Source organism: Nicotiana attenuata, chromosome 6 (assembly GCF_001879085.1).
Source record: "Nicotiana attenuata strain UT chromosome 6, NIATTr2, whole genome shotgun sequence".
Lineage (NCBI taxonomy): Eukaryota > Viridiplantae > Streptophyta > Magnoliopsida > Solanales > Solanaceae > Nicotiana > Nicotiana attenuata.
Window position 1 is genome coordinate 88,907,143 of NC_031994.1, and position 19,119 is coordinate 88,926,261.

Sequence of the window (19,119 nt, forward strand, 5' to 3'; positions counted from 1 at the left end):
GAAAGTCTTTGAATTATGATTCAGCAAAACATGCTTTACGGATAAGATCATTTAACTAAAATCTTAATAGATGTTGAATAAAAACAAATATAATTATGTAGATAATATTAATAATAAAGAAATATTAAATATATGATATTGGAAACAACGTATAAGTAGTTCCATATCATTATTTATTAAAGGTAAAATACTAGATAAAAAATTAACTAAAAATATTAATAAAAAATGCATACAAGAGGATGACAGGGATTATTGTGCGGATATTTTGATAAATCTGCATATTCATGGTTATGCTTATCAATCGTAGTATCAAAGAAAAACAGGTTCGCCAAAATAATGGAGTATATATTTACTTGTTCGTCCAGTTTACTTCACGTGAAACCCGCTAGTCCAAGAGAGACAAGGTTTTCGTCCAATCCCTATAGTCATCTCTCTTTACCCAAATTTCTCTTCTTAATCAGCATTTCACATTCATTTCTGCATTTTTATAGGAAGATACCCGTTATCAATTCGTTGCAGACATAATTAACCAAAAACTCAAGAACAATCAGGCTTATAAATTGAGGGAAACGCCAATTCTACAACCAGACCGAGAAGACGAAGCAAATGGATAAAGCAAAAGCGTATCTAGAACCAATCCAGGGAGAATCGGACCGGGTTTCGTCCCTTGCATTTCATCCTCACCGGGACGGCACAGACTATAGCTTCTATGAGTATTATGCGCTCAGAGGCATCCGAGTTGACCGAGTTGAGCCGGGTCAAGTTTTTTGCACCTTCAAAGTTCCTTCTCGCCTCACTGTATGACATTCCCCAATTTACCCTTTTTTCCTCTGTCTGTGTTATGTGCTTCTCATTTTCAGAGTTTAAATTTTAATTAGTATAGTAAATCAGAGTTCTTGAATGTTGTGATAATTTTATAGAAATGTATATTATGGTAAGAAATGGTTGAAGAAAGTATTCAAGTTATAGTTGGTTTGAAGATTAAAGAAATTATTTAAAGTTAGTTCATAAGGAAGCACTACATAAAAGTTCAGAATTTGAATAGTTTAAGGAATTCGACTTCTTGACTTTTGTGATAATTGTTTAGAAATATAATGGTGACAAACATTTTTGCACATACAAAAATGCTAAGAGTATCATATAGATTAGCGCAAGCTGGTTCACCATCCTTATCCCGAAGAAGAAGAAAAAGCATCATATAAATTGTGACTGAGTACGTGTTTCATTATCTGTTTGTGATGCAACTGTATGCAGATGAAGGGTTTTGAAATTAAATTGACTTTTTCCTTCTTTTAACTGCATTGTTGCTTGGAAATTGAAGTTTCATTTTTGTGTAAATGTAAATTTGTAGGATAGAGAAGGGAAACTAGCATCAGGCGCCATCGCGAATCTAGTTGACGAAGTTGGGGGTGCTGTAGTCTTGGTGGAGGGTCTCCCAAGGAATGTATCTGTAGACATGTCAATTTCATTTCTTTCAAGTGCGAAGGCCGATGTAAGCCCTCCTTATTCTTCCTATCCTTCAAGGATTTCGTTATTGGTTCATGAATTTTGTCAAGAAAGAAATGAAATGCCAAAGAGGAAGACAGACTGGTGTGCATTCATCATGCGCAAGTCATGCGAATACAGTGCCGAATAACAAAATTCCATAAGCTATATGCTTATTATGGTTGCTACTAAACTAGTTGATCAGAGTCCTCTCTTTCAACTTCAGGAACTAGCGCAAATATAGATAATAATACTTCATTTAAACAACCAACGACTCTTTGAACGTTCACAATTCATCTAATAGTTCTTGAGCTGTTTTTTTTTTTTTTTTTTTTTTTTTTTGTATTCGGTATTCAAACCCTAAAGTGATTTGACATGTTTAATGTTCTCTAAAGGAAAAAACACTTCATACCTGGAGTTCCACATTCTCAACATTTAAACTTGAGAGCTCTAATTAAGGATGGGAAGAATCTGATCCATTTCACAACACAATCAACTTTTTAGCAATCAGGTACAGGTATAGATTCCAAGGGAACTGTCACATCTTTTAATCTGTATCCTAAGTTGGTGCCATAAAACTTAGACACTTTAAGCTTTGTTTGGGCAGTTAAGTAAGAACAAGTCTGAATTTGGATAAATCGAGGGAATGGAGGCATTGTTTGGTTGGTTATTTGGAATAGCTAAGTTAGTAGAAGTGATGGTAAGAATTTGACTGCACTATAGGCATATGAAAGAATAGGTGTGAGGTGCGTGGTGGTACAAGGACAGTTTCTGCAAGGGAATATAGGGAATGGAACCACCCCTTTTCCACTACACTTAGACTTAACTGATTGGCAATGGCTCATGACGTAGGCTCCAAGTTATTCAAGTTGTTGCTTCTAAATAATGCCTGAATCGAGTAATAGATCAATTCTATGTGACCCTTCCCTAGCTAATGCTTTTCAGCATTGCCCGTATATGGATTCTATTTGCTTATATGCCTAGTTTTGCTGCATATGGGAAAGAGTAGGAATATCCTTTCTATATTAACTTTATGTTTTGTATTTTGTTTACCTCGAAAAATGAGTTTAACAATTAAAGATATTTTGTGGTTTTAAAGATACGTGATATATTCTAATACTAGTGATTATACCAGTAATATTGAGCTTAAGTAAGAAGAAACAATGAACCAAATTGATGTTGTTGGAACTGTAGGGGGCCTCGAGCTCGACTATCCAGGGACCTCGAGGTCAGCTAAGACCAATAAAGTATGAACAATAAAGTAAAGACAATAAAGCTGAAGAATAATTGCTGAGCACGTTAAACAAGAGAAGAATAATAATGTTCTATTGCAGTGAATGATCTGTTCTCTCTTTACAAAATGATTGGGGTCCCCTTTTTATAGGAGGAGAAATCCCCAATATAGTACATTCCTTATAAAAGTAAAGAATTCTATTGGTACAGGTGTATAACGGTCTAGTACGGACCTGTACCATTTTTTACAACCCTTATCCTATAATTAATGCCCAGGTCCACGTGTCCTTGAGAAATTCCCGCTCTTTCTTGATTGACTTCGAGATTGCGACACCCTCGATGCAAGTCGTGCCAGGCCCTCGATCAGCTTCCTCGAGGCGGGTGTTCCTTAGCCGGATCTGATCTCCACTTCGAGTCTCCCGGACTCACCCATAGCCCGATTTAAGACTTCGAAATCATGCTCCCTCGATTTTGACCGTATACAGATAGTCCCCACGTTTCTTAGAGTAAGATGATAAGAAACGATTTGAACCTCGATTTTCCCGGGACCCTCGCGATGATGTCATGCTCGTGACGTAAGCACTTGAAGTGATCGACGCGTCCCATCGGTTCATCTCCCAAAAACATTGAACGTCCCGCCGGTCATTTCACCAAAAGCATTAAATGTGCCGCCAGTCCATTTCCCCAAAAAGCATTGAATGCATGTCAGCATCGGTCGGCCACTTGTGCCGCCGAACCGTCACCGACTTTCTATAAATAGGGGGCTATTTGGCTGAAAAACTATTCACATTCCCTCTTCATCAACTTTCGGCCCTTTCCTTTCTCTATCTCTTCTTCTAATCACCCACTTTTATGGTTCAAATCTGTGACATCAAGGTCACATGGCAACAACCTTACCAGCTATGCCAAGGCTCCTTCTCTTTTTAAAGCTTTATCCCACTGGGTGGGATTATACTGGGTTGTTGTTGTTGTTGTTGGCATTGTTGGCTCGAAACAACGAGAGAAGGCACCTAATTCTTCCCGTATCGGAAGATATGTGAACATTACACAGCTGCTCATCTCTCTTAACTTCAACCTGGTGTGACGCTTCATTCCTTTTGCTTTCCGTGGAATGAGGTGGCACTATCATCTACTAACTTTTGCATCCCACACCGTTACAATGTCTCAAGAAGTGGCTTCACAATAGTTGTGCTGACAAGACCTGTACTCGCCAAGTTTTACACCAGGCCACAATTTTCCCTAAAGATCGAGATGGAGTCCCCGAGGAGGAGGTTCTCGAAGATGTCGCTTTCGAGGATATGCCCCCAAAAGTAGATTAGGTTCTTGGCTTTAGTTTTGGCTCATTTGTTTCTGTGTAAGGACCCATCGTGGGCTTTGTAAACATCTTTTGTTAACAAAAGAATTTCTCTATTTTATCTTCGATTCGTATTGAATTCCATTATGCCTTCGTTTGTGGAAAACCATAGCGTATAACTCTAACGATTAGTCCGAATACTGGGCCCGGAACATAATAAACCCTTAGGTTTTTAACCGACTGATATAAACCCTTAGGTCTTTGTTAATCCTCGAGCTAGGTTTAGATTGATTTAATGCGAGCTCGGGACACCGGGACTCCTGAGTCTGAGTTGAGTGACATCAAGGTCTCGAATTTAAAATAAAGTTAACTCTTTTAGGCTTCATAGATAGTCCCCGAGTGGGAATTTTCTCGGACCCGGGTAGCCCTTGGGCTTAGTAGTCGAGTGAGTGTTTGCTCGAACTCGAAAGAGAGATAGCCGTTAGGCTTTATAGATAGTTCTCGAATGAGAATTTCTCGAACTCAGGTAGCCCTTGGGCTAGATAGTCGAGTGAGTATTTGCTCGAACTCGAAATAAAGATAGCACTTAGGCTTTATAGATAGTCCCCGAATGAGAATTTGCTCGAACTCGGGTAGCCCTTGGGCTTAGTAGTCGAGTGAGTATTTGCTCAAACTCGAAATAAAGATAGCCCTTAGGCTTTATAGGTAGTCCCCGAATGAGAATTTGCTCGAACTCGGGTAGCCCTTGGGCTTAATAGTCGAGTGAGCGTCCACTCGAACTCGACTTGTAGATTGTCCTTAATGATTTCTGACAAACTAATCCCCGATGTCTAGGTTATGATGTCAACATCATGACACAAGCGGTTGAAGTGACTGAAGGGTTGCTTTTTGTACGATTCCCAAAATCATTAATTGTAGGCGGCTGAAGATCGGCCTTTTGGCTTCCTCAACACGTTTAAACGATCTTTATAAATAAACAAATCCCATAACCTTACAAACTTTATTCCCCTAGTGCTTCCAAAGTCTCATTTAGCCTTTTTCAATTTCCTTGAACTCTCCCTTCTCTTTATTAACAACATTTTTTATCTTCTTGGATCTACCGCATAGTGATGGCTAAAACTTCCAAATCTGTTCCCCTAAAGGAAAAAGCTCCTTCATCTTCTCGATCGACCAAGAGTAAACCGGTAGTGCCACCTCGTATCGAGGAATGCATCCCCCCACCGTGTGAGATAACATCCGATTTCAAAGTCGAAAAACCTGTTTCCACGCCAGGCCGATGCGAGCCTATGTCTCGATATATTTGTTTGGTGACCAAGGCCGAGCTTGATCAAGTAAAAGAGGATTGTGAATGGGACAATAAGGAAGTAGTGATTCCTTCCTCCGAAGAAGATATCACCACATACAAAGCGGGGTACTTGAGTGTATATACTTACCCGTTTACACTGGGCCCTGCAATTCCGACCTAGGGTCCTATAGATCCTGTTATCCTCGACTTTTGTCAACGGTACCGAGTGACGCTCGGCCAGATCTACCCCTCCTTCTGGTGAATTGTTTACTTAATCAGATTCTTTTCGAGCCAAATATAGGGGATGTCTTTCACCCTCGATCATTTGATCAGATTGTACAGTCCCCGACTTTATCGGGGAGGCTTGATAAAGTTGCAACGCCGATCCTTAAAATCTCTGTTTGTTAGTATCGATGAGGACAAAAAACGTGGGTGGATGAGCCGGTTTGTCCGAGTCAAGACCTCCGATCTCATTCTTGCTGATTGGATGCCGTTCCCCGAGGAGTGGAACATGAAGCGTGAGTATACCCTGCTTCCTTCTCTTTTCCCGACTTTATATTTTCCTTTGACCTAAACTCTTTACGATGGTGTAGCCGCTGCTTGGTTTCCTGGTGGGGTCCCGAACCTCGAGGGCTGGATCCGAAAGCTGGCCTCCGCCTCCCCTTACTCGGAGCATTGTTGGCGAGATTTAGCCAAGGGTCGATGGGTGGCAAAAAGCCATGGTGAGTTCTTTCGTTCGTTTTTCAGCGTTTCTGTTACGGGACACTGACCTTGATTTTACGCAGGTCTTGGGGACGCCATTGAATTGAGGTAGGCCCCAGCTGGTGAAGTGGAGGCTCCGAAACCTACCAAAGAAAGGAAAAGAAGAAAGGAGACATCTGAAAATCCCCCGAAGCCAAAGAAGAGCGCGGCCCGAAGGCCTAAGGTCGATACGGCGGCTCTATCTCCGGAAACGGCTCAACGCCTTCGGGAACAGGAGGAAGAGGAAGAAGATGATTGCCTGTTGGTCAATCGTAAAAGAAAGAATGCTGATGCTCCGAAGCCCGTCGAACAAGCAACGGCTGATGAGGCCCACTCCCGAGCTGAAGAGATTTCTGAAGGGAGTTCAAACAAAGTCCCCGAACCATCATCCAGAAAGAAGGTGCCTCGCTTAGGAGATCATTATGAGGGAGAAGGCGAACGTCCTGACCCCAAGCCTTTTCAAATACAAGAGAATGTCCCGAGCGGGTCTCTCGGGGTGATCAACGTGGATGATTCTCCCCTTGGCCCCGAGTTCTCTGATGGGCAAATCCGGGAGGCTATGAACAACATGAGATCTTTTGGAGTGGGAGTAAACCATGAAGGGCACGACATCTTTCGAGAATGTCTCGAAGGGCTTGATGACGGCCCCGACCCCGATGCTTCTTTCATTTTTAATGAGGTATGTAGACTCTTCAAACAAACGAGTTTTCTGTTTCTTGCGCCTTTGTTTTAGCTGTTCCGAATCTAACTTTCTTTCTTTTCCATGTAGGCTATGGTGCTCCATAAAAGGACATTTTCCAAGTCCCGAGACGATCTTGCCCGGTGCGAGGCCGAGATCAAGAAAACTTTAGAGGAGAGAGACGCCGTAAAAGCCTTATATGCTAAGAAAGCGTCGAAGATTCATAATCTACAAGCTGAGTTGACGCAGGTGTGCCAAGATCGAGCCGAGTATGTCGAGAAGGTTAGATAGTCCCCGAGAGTTTGTTACGCACTTGTTTTGTTTTGGTGGCTAACTTTGTTAATTTCGCAGTTCAATCAGAAAGCCGATGTGGAGACGCAACTTCGGGAGGAGCTTATGGTAAAAGAAGCCGAGGCCCTGGGATTGGGGCGAGGTATGGATGATCTCGCTTCTGAGAAGGAAGCTCTAAAAGAGCAGTTAGCTTTGCTCGAACGCTAGCTTCGAGGCGCGAAGGAGGAGAGCCTAGCTCGGGGCCTTGAAATCGAGGAGCTTAAAACCAGATCTGCTGCTGAGCTGGCCAAGGCCAAATCTGATGCTGCAGCCATTATGGCCTCGTATCAAGCTGATGTAGAAGCTGCTAATGCCCGGGCAAGGGAGATTTCTTCTACGGCGGAGGCTAAGTTAACAAGTACCCTGGACCATGCTAAGCGACAATCCCGGAGGATGACTCTCGAGGAGATACATGCTCGCGGCTTCGATCTTTCAGCCGATATTGAAGCGGAGAAGGTTTTAGAAGAAGAGGCGGCCGCTCTAATTTCCGAGGAGGATGATTCAGCTAGTGCCTCCGAGGGTAAAGGAGATGGGGATGAAGCGCCGAGGATGAGACTCCCCGAGAAGCGACTCCTGAGGATGCGGCTGCTAAGGATGTGACACGGAAGTAGTTTTAGGTTATTCTATTTTGCTTTCTTGTAGACCTCCCTTGTGTAAATATTCCCTATAATCATCTTTTTGGAAATACAAGGGGAACTTTTGTCTTGTCTTTGGTTTGGGCTGGATTTAACATTGTCTTTATTTATGGAAGACTTCGTTTGAATGACCAATCCGAGGACTGGTTTTTTAGGGCTCGGGATGTCATAAACCCTTGGATCTTTGTCGATAGATATAATAATCTTCGAGCTGAGTTTTAAATCGATCCGAGGTAAGCTCGGGATATTGTGAATCCTTGAGTTCGGATCGGAGCGGGAGCGGAGTCTCGAGCTATAAGTTTTTGGCTCTCGAGCTTTTCGAAGTTGGCTCTTGGGCTCCTATATATCGGCCCTTAGGCTCTTTTAGGATTAGCCATTAGGCTCTTTAAGTTGGCCCTTAGGCTCTTTAAGTTGGGTCGATTCAGCCTCTTAGTATGGCTATATAATTTTTCCCTCATTTCGGCTTAAAAGACTTAGTGAAAATTTAATTATGCATTAGCATGTGGTTTTTGTACCCGTAGGTTTTTCGAAGGTCTAACGTATCAGAACCTTATTAGTGATTTGTTTGTGTAAACATAATCGATTACCTCTTGAGGTGTTTCCACGGGTCAATGTTATCGAAGCCCTTGGAATTTTCGATGGCTGAATTTATCGAAGCACTTTGAATTTAGCTTTTGCCGAGGATAGCCTGATTTAACCGGGTTTTACGAAGTGTTTGAAGGCCTTTTAATTTATAGCGGAGGTCGGACGTGTCTGAGCCGCATTATTTGGCGGTGGCCTTTATATGACCGTAGTCTTTTATTTGGCCGTAGCCTTTATATGACCGCAGTCTTCTATTTGGCCGCAGTCTTTGGGTATGTCACTTGGACTTGTTACCCCATCACTTTCCGAACTTGTTCGAGAAGTTAAACCCCGAGAATATTGGCCTTGGCCTTTGTTTCGAAGGGGTGCCTCTTTGAGGTCTTTATTAATTCGAATTTTGATGGTAGTCCCCGAGTGTTCGGGATGCTTCTATGTCTTGGCTTTTAAGCCGTTTCCCGTAGAATTGTAAGTGTAGAGCTTGTATGAGACACAAAGTATTTTTGATATATCCTGAATGTTTCTTCAAATAGTCGATACATGTTTACCTGTTTTGCTTCTATATGGACACGGCTCGTTTGACCGTTTGGCCCATTACAAAGTTTTCCTATCGAGGCCCATTTAGGCGTGAAATATTTTTCTCAAAAATGTAACCTCCGAGGGTGATGCCCCCCAGTATTCGAGGTTGATTGAAAAGAAGCCTTGAATACTTGTTGGCCGTTCCTTGGGTAGCATATAGGTGTTGCCTCGTTAAAAACCTTGCGGGTAAAACCTATTTGGGACAAAATCCGAGCTAAGGGAAAAAGAGCGCAACGTATGCTTTATAATCTACGGCCTTTGTGTAGGAAGGGAGGTTCTCGAGAGCACGAGCCTTTGAGAGCTTCCATTGTGCCGAGCATGTAAGCTCCTTTACCAACAACTCCGAGGTCTTGCTGTCCGTGACCATGATATCTCCGAGGGCCTTGACCTGGTCGGGGATGATTTCGGTGCCCTGATTTGACGTCGCGAAGGCCGAGAAACTCAGTCGCCCCAACTCCGAGGGAACGCTTTTCTGGAATGAGCTTTGTGTCGTATTGCCCCGAAATGTTGATTAGTTCTTGCAAATAAATTAAAGTGGTCCTCTGCGCACAGGGACTTAACCAGTCATATCATCAATATAAGTTTTAATTATTTTACCTGTTCATCCCTCGAGCGGAATCCCTGTCATATCGAAGCAATGCAATCTATATCATTGACAAGAAACTAAATGAGTTTTCTCCTGAGAGCGGGGACTAATCCCGTTCTCAGGTGTACCTTTCTTTTCAGCGGTTGGCTTGGTAGCATCGGGCTTCCCGGGAACAACGAGGGTTTGAGGATCTGGGGAATTCCTTTCTTCGCATTCGGTTACCTGTTATTCCGCTTCCGTTGATGCTCGGAGCTGTTACTACTACTTAGCCACCTGCTTGCCTTTGGAGGTCGATGTTTCCGAGGTCAAGGGTTCCGGTATCGGCACCACTTCCTCGATTGCGAACATCTCTTTTGCAGCATGCTGTTCTCCGTGGACTGTTTTCACTCCTTCCTCTGTTGGGAACTTTATCATCTAATGGAGAGTTGAAGGCACTGCCATATTGTGTATCCACGGCCTCCCGAGGAGTGCGTTGTACCTCATGTCACCTTCGATGACATGGAACCTGGTGCCTTGGATGGTCCCGGCTACGTTTATAGGCAAGATAATTTCTCCCCTCGTTTCACTTGCCATATTGAAGCCATTCAGCACCCGGGATGCAGGTACAATCTGATCTTGCAGGCCGAGTTGTTTCACGACCCTCGATCTGATTATGTTCGCCGAGCTACCTGGATCCACTAAAACACGCTTAACCTGAATTTTATTCGAAAGGATAGAGATTACGGGGGCGTCGTTGTGAGGCTGGGATATGTCTTCTGCTTCCTTGTCGCAGAATGATAGAGCGTCCTCGGGCACATAGCTCTGAGTCCGTTTTTCCTTTGTGATGGATACTTTAGTCCGTTTGAATGTAGGTCCTTGCGGGACGTCGGCTCCTCCGATGATCATGTGAATGACATGTTGGGGGTTTTCAGGTTCATTCTTCCTATTTGCATCTTTTTCTCGGAAATGGTTTTTTGCCCGGTCACTGAGAAGTTCACGAAGGTGTCCTTCGTTGAATAGTCGAGCTACCTCCTCTCTAAGTTGTCTGCAATCCTCGGTCTTATGCCCGTGAGTACCATGGTACTTACACATTAAGTCGGGGTTTCTCTGAGAAGGATCTGTTTGTATGGGCTTGGGCCATCTAGTATCTTTAATTTTGCCAATGGCTGAGACGATATTTGAGGCGTCGACATTGAAGTTGTATTCGGATAACTTGGGACCCTCCACTCGTCCCGAGCGCCTGTCGGACCCGATTTTGCCCACGAATCCCCGGGAACTTTGGCCTCGATCTATTCTTCGATTATTCCGAGGTGCATTACGCCTTGAAATGTTCCTTCTGTCTTCAATGTACGGTTGATATATTTCCTTGTTGAATCTTGATCCCCGATCTGTTTCCCTCGGGGGTTTGACTGCGAATCTATTCGGGTGAACTGAGCCCAAGGGGGCTCCTAACTGGTCGTCCTCGACCCTAATTTTTGACTGATACCGATTGTGCACATCCGACCATGTCACAGCTGGATACTCGATCAAATTCTGCTTTAGCTGTCGAGATGCTATCGAGCTTCTTTCATTCAGACCTTGCATAAAGGCCTGAACTGCCCAGTCATCGGAGACCGGGGGTAGTTCCATCCTTTCCATCTGAAACCGGGACACGAACTCCCTTAGCATTTCGTTGTCCCTTTGTTTTATCTTGAATACGTCTGATTTTCTTGTGGCCACCTTTATGGCCTCGGCGTGTGCCTTTACGAAGGCATCCGCCAACATAGCAAATGAATCAATAGAGTTAGGAGCTAAGTTATGATACCAGATCATAGCTCCCTTTGATAGTGTTTCTCCAAACTTTTTTAACAATACTGACTCGATTTCATCATCATTCAAGTCATTTCCTTTAATTCCACAAGTGTAAGAAGTAATGTGTTCATTAGGGTCAGTTGTTCCATTGTACTTCGGTATATCGGGCATGAGGAACTTCTTGGGAATGGGCATCGGAGCCGCACTCGAGGGGAAAGGTATGAATTTTTTGGCATCTAGGCCCTTCAAAATTGGAGTTGCTCCCGGTATCTGGTCTACCCGGGAGTTGTAAGTTTCCACCTTTTTATCGTTGTCTTCTATCTTCTTTTCTCCTGACTCGATCCTTTTAGTCAGTTCCTCGAGCATTTTCATGATTGTGGGGTCAGTCCCTGAGCAAGCTTTCATCGGGTCTTTCTAACACTGGTTCATGCCGTGTGTTTACTGGTTCGGCGGTGTTAGGAGTTCTGTTCTGACTTTGGAGTTGAGCGATGGCGACTTGCTGAGCTTGCAACATCTCGAAAATTACTTGGAGGCTGATCCTCCTCCTTCCAGTCCTCGTGTTTTCTGGCCTCCGGCCTGGGCTTCCCTGTGTGCATTTCTTACGGGGTCTGTGCCTGTGTCCGTGTTTAGAGCGTTGTGGGACCTGATATCAACTGGCTCCACATTTGGCACTCCTTCAGGGTTTGCGGGTGGTACACCGAGCCCTATGCCGCTGTTTTCTCCAAGTCTTTCACTATCGTGAGCGGGTGCGTTTTGTGTGCTAGACATGATTAAGCCTGAAATCAAAGAATCTTTGACAAGAAAAGTGTGAAGAATAACGTGTGTTATCAGAAAACTAGCACTAAAATAATCACTATTATCTTTAGCCCCACGGTGGGCGCCAAACTGTTTACCTCGAAAAATGAGTTTAACAATTAAAGATATTTTGTGGTTTTAAAGATACGTGATATATTTTAATACTAGTGATTATACCAGTAATATTGAGCTTAAGTAAGAAGAAACAATGAACCAAATTGATGTTGTTAGAACTGTAGGGGGGCCTTGAGCTCGACTATCCAGGGACCTCGAGGTCAGCTAAGACCAATAAAGTAAAGGCAATAAAGCTGAAGAATAATTGCTGAGCACGTTAAACAAGAGAAGAATAAGAATGTTCTATTGCAGTGAATAATCCGATCTCTCTTTACAAAATGATTTGGGCCCCTTTTTATAGGAGGAGAAATCCCCAATATAGTACATTCCTTATAAAAGTAAAGAATTCTATTGGTACAGGTGGATAGCGGTCTAGTACGCACCTGTACCATTTTGTACAACCCTTATCCTATAATTAATGCCCAGGTTCACGTGTCCTTGAGAAATTCTCGCTCTTTCTTGATTGACTTCGAGATTGCGACGCGCTCGATGCAAGTCGTGCCAGGCCCTCGATCAGCTTCCTCGAGGCAGGTGTTCCTTAGTCGGATCTGGTCTCCACTTCGAGTCTCCCGGACTCGGACCCATAGCCCGATTTAAGATTTCGAAATCATGCTCCCTCGATTTTGACTGTATACATATTTCAAGCATCAAAACAGGTCCATTTTTGTTGTTGGATTGCAAAGAGCACAATGCAGCAAGCCCCCTCCACCTCCCCTTTTCTTTCTAAATTGTTTGCTGTGTTAGTAAATACTGCACTCAACTTTGGGGAGTGAAGTTTATATTTAAAAGAAACAGGGTAATTTTAAATCATACTTAGTTACTTGCCTCTCCAGTACGAGTCTAATCAGTTTAGTAGGTAGTGAGGCACTTCACTTATTGCTGCTTATCCACCCAATTTGAGTTGATTTTTTTCAATCTTTCTTTGTGATAAGCTAACACCATGAATTAAGCTACTAGACTTCAGATATGTTGTTTATCTTTTTGTCAGAGCAGCCTAGTAAGTTATGGTTTGAACCAACTCAATGTGGTTTATCCTGCCTTTGATCGCTGTGAGCATGTGATTTTTGCCTCGCACGAATTACTCCTACAGATTTCTTAGATTTAGGATTTTTTCTTTTAATTGTTTAATTTGTAGGAATTAATTGCATAATTTTCGTGTTTATTTGCATTTTTACTGTGTGCATTTTTATTTAACATAATTCATAAAAATACAAAATTCGCATTTGCATTTAGGATTTAATCTTATATATTTTAGATTAATTAGTAATTAGGAGTTCACAAAAAATATAAAAATCACAAAAAAATGAGTTATTTTTGCTTTGTTTAACTTTTAGCTTTGATTTTGGTTAGATTTCCTTTAAATTTGGTATTTAATTAATTGTATCAATTATTAAATAGATTGGGTAGGTTAATTTAGTTTTTAGAATTAATTTAGACTTTTAAATTTTAATTTGAAAAAAAAAAAGAGAAAAGAAAATCAAAAGAAATTTGAGTCTCTTATTTTTAAAAAGACCCAAATTTTGGGCCAATTTCTGGTTTAGGTTACCGGCCCAAATCAAAGACCCAAAAACCCGTCCAAAAACTAGCCCAAATTACCCTTGCACCCGGTCCAACACCCCCATAACCTAAACGATGCCGTTTTGCTCGCAGCAAATCTCAGCCGTCGAGGTTTACTTGATCGAACGGCTGAGAAGCTGGGGTGTGAGAGTATTTAAATGTCCAAACGTTACCCCCCCCCAGAACCCCCCTACCCTCACCATCTCTCCGACCTCTCACCTGAACCCTGATGCCGCCGTCCTCCGCCGTCCGCCGCCGGCCGGAAATCGCCTCCGCCGGCGGCGATTGTCCAAATGCTCCCAAGTTTTCAACACTGCCTCCCCTTCACCTCCCCTTTACAAATCTAGCCTTACCTTTCCTCAAATCCCCTCCGAACCCTCGAATAGCCAAAATGGTGGTTGCCGCCTCCGCCGTACACGGCGGCGCCACCTCCAAACTGCCCCAAAATTATACCCTAGGGTCTCCTCACCTCCTTCTTCCTAAATCCTAAACCAAAACCATTCAAACCCAAGTCGAACCCTTCGAATTTTAGATCTAGGGTTTTCGCTCAAGACTTTTCGAGTTTCCAGGGTTAGCCGGTGTGCGAAAGGGTTTTAAAATTATGCTATGCGTTTGTTCTTGACAAGAACAAACACATAACAATATTTTAAGACCAGATTCGAAATCAATCAAGTTAAAGCCCAAAATCAGTGAGTTTCTGAATTTTTCTCTTGTTTTGTTATTTGAATTAGTTTCCTCTCTATGATTGATTCCTTTTCATGATTAATCGATTTAGGTTTTGATTGTTATTTTTGCTTACCAATCCGTTTAGGGTCAGTAGTTGATTTTGTTTTCTCTGTTCATATGTGTTCGTTTTCATTTTGGTTGAGTTCTAATTTTCTGATAATTGATAGCACGAACCTGTTCTTTTAATTTGTTTGTGTTTGATTCATAAGTTTCTGTAGCTTGATTTGGAATTTTTATCAATTTTGGTTCTTAATTTTGTCTAGTTCATAGTAGTAACAGTGTTTAATTAGAATTAATTTCCAGTGTTGATTAGTTAGATGGATTAGTTCAATTTTAGGTTTTTTTTATTATTGGAATTGTTTGGGTATAGTTGAATACTCCAGCGTTTGTTTGTTTAACCATGGTTAATTTTTGACTAAGTTTAGAAGAGGTTGGGGGTTAGTTTGACATAGGCTAGTAATTTCAGAACTGATTCAAGGGTAAGTTAGGCATTTCAAAGAGAAGGAATCTTGTAGTAACTAAAAAGAATTACCTAGAAGCTTCTAGAATAGGGCTCAAGTTAGATTTCAGTAAGTTTAGGATAGTAACTTGGGTAACAAGTTAAAAAATAAGGGACTAAAAGCTGAAAATGGGTAAGGACTAAAAAGAAAACTAAAAATCTGAAGGTAGCCCTAGGCTTTGCCTATAAAAGGCACACTCATTGCCTTCTTTAACAAGTTTTTTTTTGGATCTGAAAAATTCCCCAAAAATTCTCTGCAAGTTTGCCTCTCTGAAAAATTCTAAAAGGGTTCAGCCTCAAATTTCCCTCTCAAAGCAATTTTTAGTAAATTCAGAACCTAGAATTTAAAAATCAAATCAAAAGCCCGACCTAACAAACAAAAAACAACAGAAGAGTCCAAAATATTGCTCTGTTGAAACTTCCTAGATCAATTTCGAAGTTTTAGCTCTTAATTCAAGTTCCTAGCATATTGGTTGGTGAATCCTGGGTGTTTTTGACTGCTGAAGCTTTGGACATAGCCTAAGTTTAATTGCAAGTCTATTTGAGCCTACCTGGTTATTTTGTGGGTGCTAATCTTCCGTCGTTCAGTCCTGGGTGTTGTGGTGTTATTTTGGATCTTAAAAATTGGCTCTATTTGCTGTTGATATGAGCTGCTGACTGCTGCTGTCTGTCATTGCTGATCTCCTCTTCTCTTCTTTGTTTCATTATCCAGGTACAAGCTCTAAACCATGGTGATGTATATTTGATTTAAGAAGCGAAATGGAAATCTCATTACTCTTGGCTTGGTGTTTATGTTAGCTTAGTTTAATTTCAATTTTAGTAGCTAAATGTTGTAATTGAACTGGACTATACAGACTTTTGATTTGAGGTAGTAAGAGCCATGTTAGCTATGCCTTGATATCATAATTTATAGTTTGTTTGTTGCTGACTTTAATTTCATAAGTCATTATAGTGCATTAGGATTAATCATATAAGCGTTAATAAACAGTGTCTCATGTGTTATAGGGACTGCTTCATCACTTCAGGAATGTTTCATGTGTTAATAAGCAGTTGAATGCAGCTCTGTGATTAAATGATAGTAGACGTAGTATTGTAATTAGGGCAAACAATTATAATCGGCTTTTGAGATCAAGTACTCAGTGTTCCAGCATATCAAATAAGTTCCAAGTGTAATTACATTAACCAGCTATCAAAATCTCTAAATGTTTGTATCATGTTCAGATTATGTGTCAAGTTTAGAATTAATTAGCAATGATATTGAATTTGGGTTCCCCTCTCTCTGTTAGTTGATCCCTGAATTGAATGGCTTGGAATCGTGTAGTAGTTTGTTTGGTTTCGTTGATAGGCCCAGGGCGTACAGCCCAAGCCATTTTGGACCCTAATATGGATGATAATTTCCCATTTGGGCTTGCATTGAAACCAGGGCTAGTATCAGTCCGCAAAACAAACTGACGCCATCTTTATTTGTTGGGCCAAGTCCAAAAATCCAAGTTTGAAGGCCCAAAAACTTGTTATAGGTCAAAGCCTTTAAAATTACATTAGGAATATGTGGGAATTGATTTGCAAGTATAAATTTAGGTTTTCGAGTTAGGTAGCGAGTTCAAACTAAGAGGGTCTTCCCTTTTGTTTGAATTCGGACTTGAACTTGAGGCCCGAATTTATAATATCAAATTAATTAGGCCCTTTTAGAGACAAAAGAAGTAGAAAAATCATAGTTTCTTTAGGATGGCCTTTAAATAAAATGAGACGAGCCTCGCTGCACAAAACATATAAATTGCGGGGCCCTCATTAAATACTTTATTAAAATATTTTAGAAATTCGGGACATGTCATTTAGCGAATTTTCATGGCTTCCCGCAAAGTTAACAAGACGCTAGCCACTTTAGGCGCGCTTTTTGATAATTTTACTTTCTTAACTACGGGTGTGCATTTCATGCGACCCAAATCCAAATCCCAAAACGTTGAATAAGAGGTGTCAAGGATCCGGGTGCATTTCATGTGACGTGATCCAAAAACACGCTCTTAAACACGTTCACTTTCATAAAAATTTAACTAAAAGCGGTAAATAATCTTAAAATTGCACTATAGGTTGGAGCATATACAAAAATTGGATTTTAACCATTTATAATAATTTAAGTGACCGTGCTAGAACCATGGGATCCGGGGGTGCCTAACACCTTCCCTCGGGTCAACAGAATTCCTTATTCAGAATTTCTGGTTCGCAGACTCCAATTGGGAAGTCGAAATTTTCCTCGATTTGGGATTCAAGATAAACCGGTGACTTGGGACACCAAAAGCCAAACCTATCCCAAGTGGCGACTCTAAAAATCAATAAATAATCCCATTTCGAATAATGTCACTTTAAATGGAAAAACTCCCCTTATACATTATCCTTCGGAGTAGGTGTGTAAAAAAGGAGGTGTGACAATCACTACCATCTTTCATTTGGAATTCATATGCCTTTTGTCTTAATGTGCATTCAACCTCTACTAATGGATTTCGGACTTTGTTATGTGTTTCTTTGGGATGGGATATTTGCAGGATGAATTGGAGATCATTGGTCGAGTCTTAGGTCAGAAAGGAGGTTATTCTGGAACAACTGTACTTGTGAAAAACAAAGCTACTGGGGAGCTCATTGTTGAGGGGCGGCATTCACTATTTGGTAAACATGCTAGTAAAATGTGATGAAGTATTTTTCTTGACCAAGATGCCTCTTTGAAGGGGCGGTTCAGTTTCTACTACCAGGTCCATATGTTTTCTTCTTAGATCAGTAAATTGTAGTACATAGTATTTTTGCTGCTGCGTTAACATGTATTGAGCAGCATTATGCCTGCGAGGAACAAGTGCGATGTAAATATTTGCTTGTTAGTGGAGATGGTTACAAGAATTTCATTTGGTGCCCGAGTAGCCATCGATTTGCTATAACTACGTTGATTATGGGTGCATTCAAAGACAAAAAGTTTGTGATTGAGGCATAATACAACAACTTGTTCATAGCTATATGCAAAACCTACACAACAGATACAAGTGACAGGAAAACCATTATCTTTTAACCTGTCACAAAACTGATGAATGTTTACTACCACCAGCAGGTAAAAATCAGTTAATTGAAATGGATGACTCGAGAAAAATTTATTGGTTCTCGGCATACCATAGAATCAAGGTCAATTCGCCATATGTTATCAGATGAAGCCAATCTTATACTTACTTCAGCAGATTACAGATAACATAATATATACTACAAACCATATAGTCACTCTACCAGTTATGCAAGCTGAAAGAGTAAGTCCGAGAAATGCTTACTGAGTTACAATCACTCGGTCTTTGCACCCAACAAATCGGAGTATTTCTAACCTTGAAATGAAAAAGACATTCCTTATCCTTATTAAGTGGTAAATGTGTTTGTATAAACATTCGTATTTGACATTCATGTTTTGTTATGAACAAGCGACATTCATGATGTTGTTGGAAGGGTCAACTCATCTAATATTTGTTTTAAATAAAATGTAAAGAAAGAAAAGGTGACCGTTGACCAAGATCTGTGTTTGCATATATTTCTCTTCTTCATCAACATTTCATAACGCCAAGAAGAGAGAAGCAAATGGATAAAGCGAAAGCTTTTCTTGAACCAACCCAAGTAGAATCGGAACCCAAGTAGAATCGGACCGGGTTTCATCACTTGCATTTCCTCCTCACCGAATCGGCACCGAGTTTAGCTTCTATCAGTATTATGCGCTCAGAGGCATTCGAGTAGACCGAGTTGAACCGGGTCAAAGTCTTTTGCTCTTTCAAAGTTCCTCCTCGCCTCACTGTATAACAATTCCCAATTTACCCTTTCTTCCCCACCATGTGTTGTGTGCTTCACTTTTTTCAACTGTTAAAGATGATTAATGGATGTATTATTTAAGTTATATTTTAAGAAAATACTCAAGTGATGGTTGAAAAGTTAGTTTGATAAACCTTTATATCAAAGTTTAAAGTTTGTATAGTTTAACAAATCATAATTCTTGAATGCTATGATAATTTTATAGGAATATATGTTACTCATCACAAGTAATGTTCGAAGAGAGCAGTAAAGCAGTACTCAAATATGGAAACTTTAGCTTCATAAAGAAGCATTTTATCACAATTTAAAATTTGAATATTTTAATGAATTTGAATTCTTGAATTTTGTGATAATTGTTACACATGTATAAAGGTGTCAAACATCTAAGTGGATGTTTGGACATAAGA

The 19,119-nt window shown here is 41.0% G+C and overlaps 2 protein-coding genes across 4 annotated transcripts; both read left to right on the forward strand.

The window, feature by feature from the left end:
- LOC109227404 (acyl-coenzyme A thioesterase 13-like) lies at nt 294–17,752 on the forward strand. 3 transcript variants are annotated; one of them, XM_019392551.1, is made up of 3 exons: nt 294–404; nt 492–798; nt 1,352–1,807. In XM_019392551.1, exons 2-3 carry the CDS (start codon nt 607–609, stop codon nt 1,634–1,636), a joined length of 477 nt encoding a protein of 158 aa, XP_019248096.1. In that variant the 5' UTR covers nt 294–404; nt 492–606; the 3' UTR covers nt 1,637–1,807. The 3 variants fall into 3 exon arrangements, with proteins under 3 accessions (XP_019248096.1, XP_019248094.1, XP_019248097.1); XM_019392549.1 differs by adding an exon at nt 17,428–17,752 and having other exon boundaries at nt 296–798; nt 1,352–1,492; XM_019392552.1 differs by adding an exon at nt 1,881–2,267 and having other exon boundaries at nt 296–798; nt 1,352–1,492.
- LOC109227553 lies at nt 5,122–7,228 on the forward strand. The gene is made up of 4 exons (XM_019392756.1): nt 5,122–5,433; nt 6,112–6,717; nt 6,808–6,999; nt 7,069–7,228. Exons 1-4 carry the CDS (start codon nt 5,122–5,124, stop codon nt 7,213–7,215), a joined length of 1,257 nt encoding a protein of 418 aa, XP_019248301.1. The 3' UTR covers nt 7,216–7,228.

Excerpts from the sequence above, each read along its gene's own strand:
- LOC109227404 (XM_019392551.1), top strand. The coding sequence starts at position 607 with ATGGATAAAGCAAAAGCGTATCTAGAACCAATCCAGGGAGAATCGGAC. Across the intron at positions 799-1,351 it reads AAGTTCCTTCTCGCCTCACT|GATAGAGAAGGGAAACTAGC; the intron begins GTATGACATTCC and ends GTAAATTTGTAG.
- LOC109227553 (XM_019392756.1), top strand. The coding sequence starts at position 5,122 with ATGGCTAAAACTTCCAAATCTGTTCCCCTAAAGGAAAAAGCTCCTTCA. Across the intron at positions 5,434-6,111 it reads ACAAAGCGGGGTACTTGAGT|GCCCCAGCTGGTGAAGTGGA; the intron begins GTATATACTTAC and ends GAATTGAGGTAG. Across the intron at positions 6,718-6,807 it reads CTTCTTTCATTTTTAATGAG|GCTATGGTGCTCCATAAAAG; the intron begins GTATGTAGACTC and ends TTTTCCATGTAG.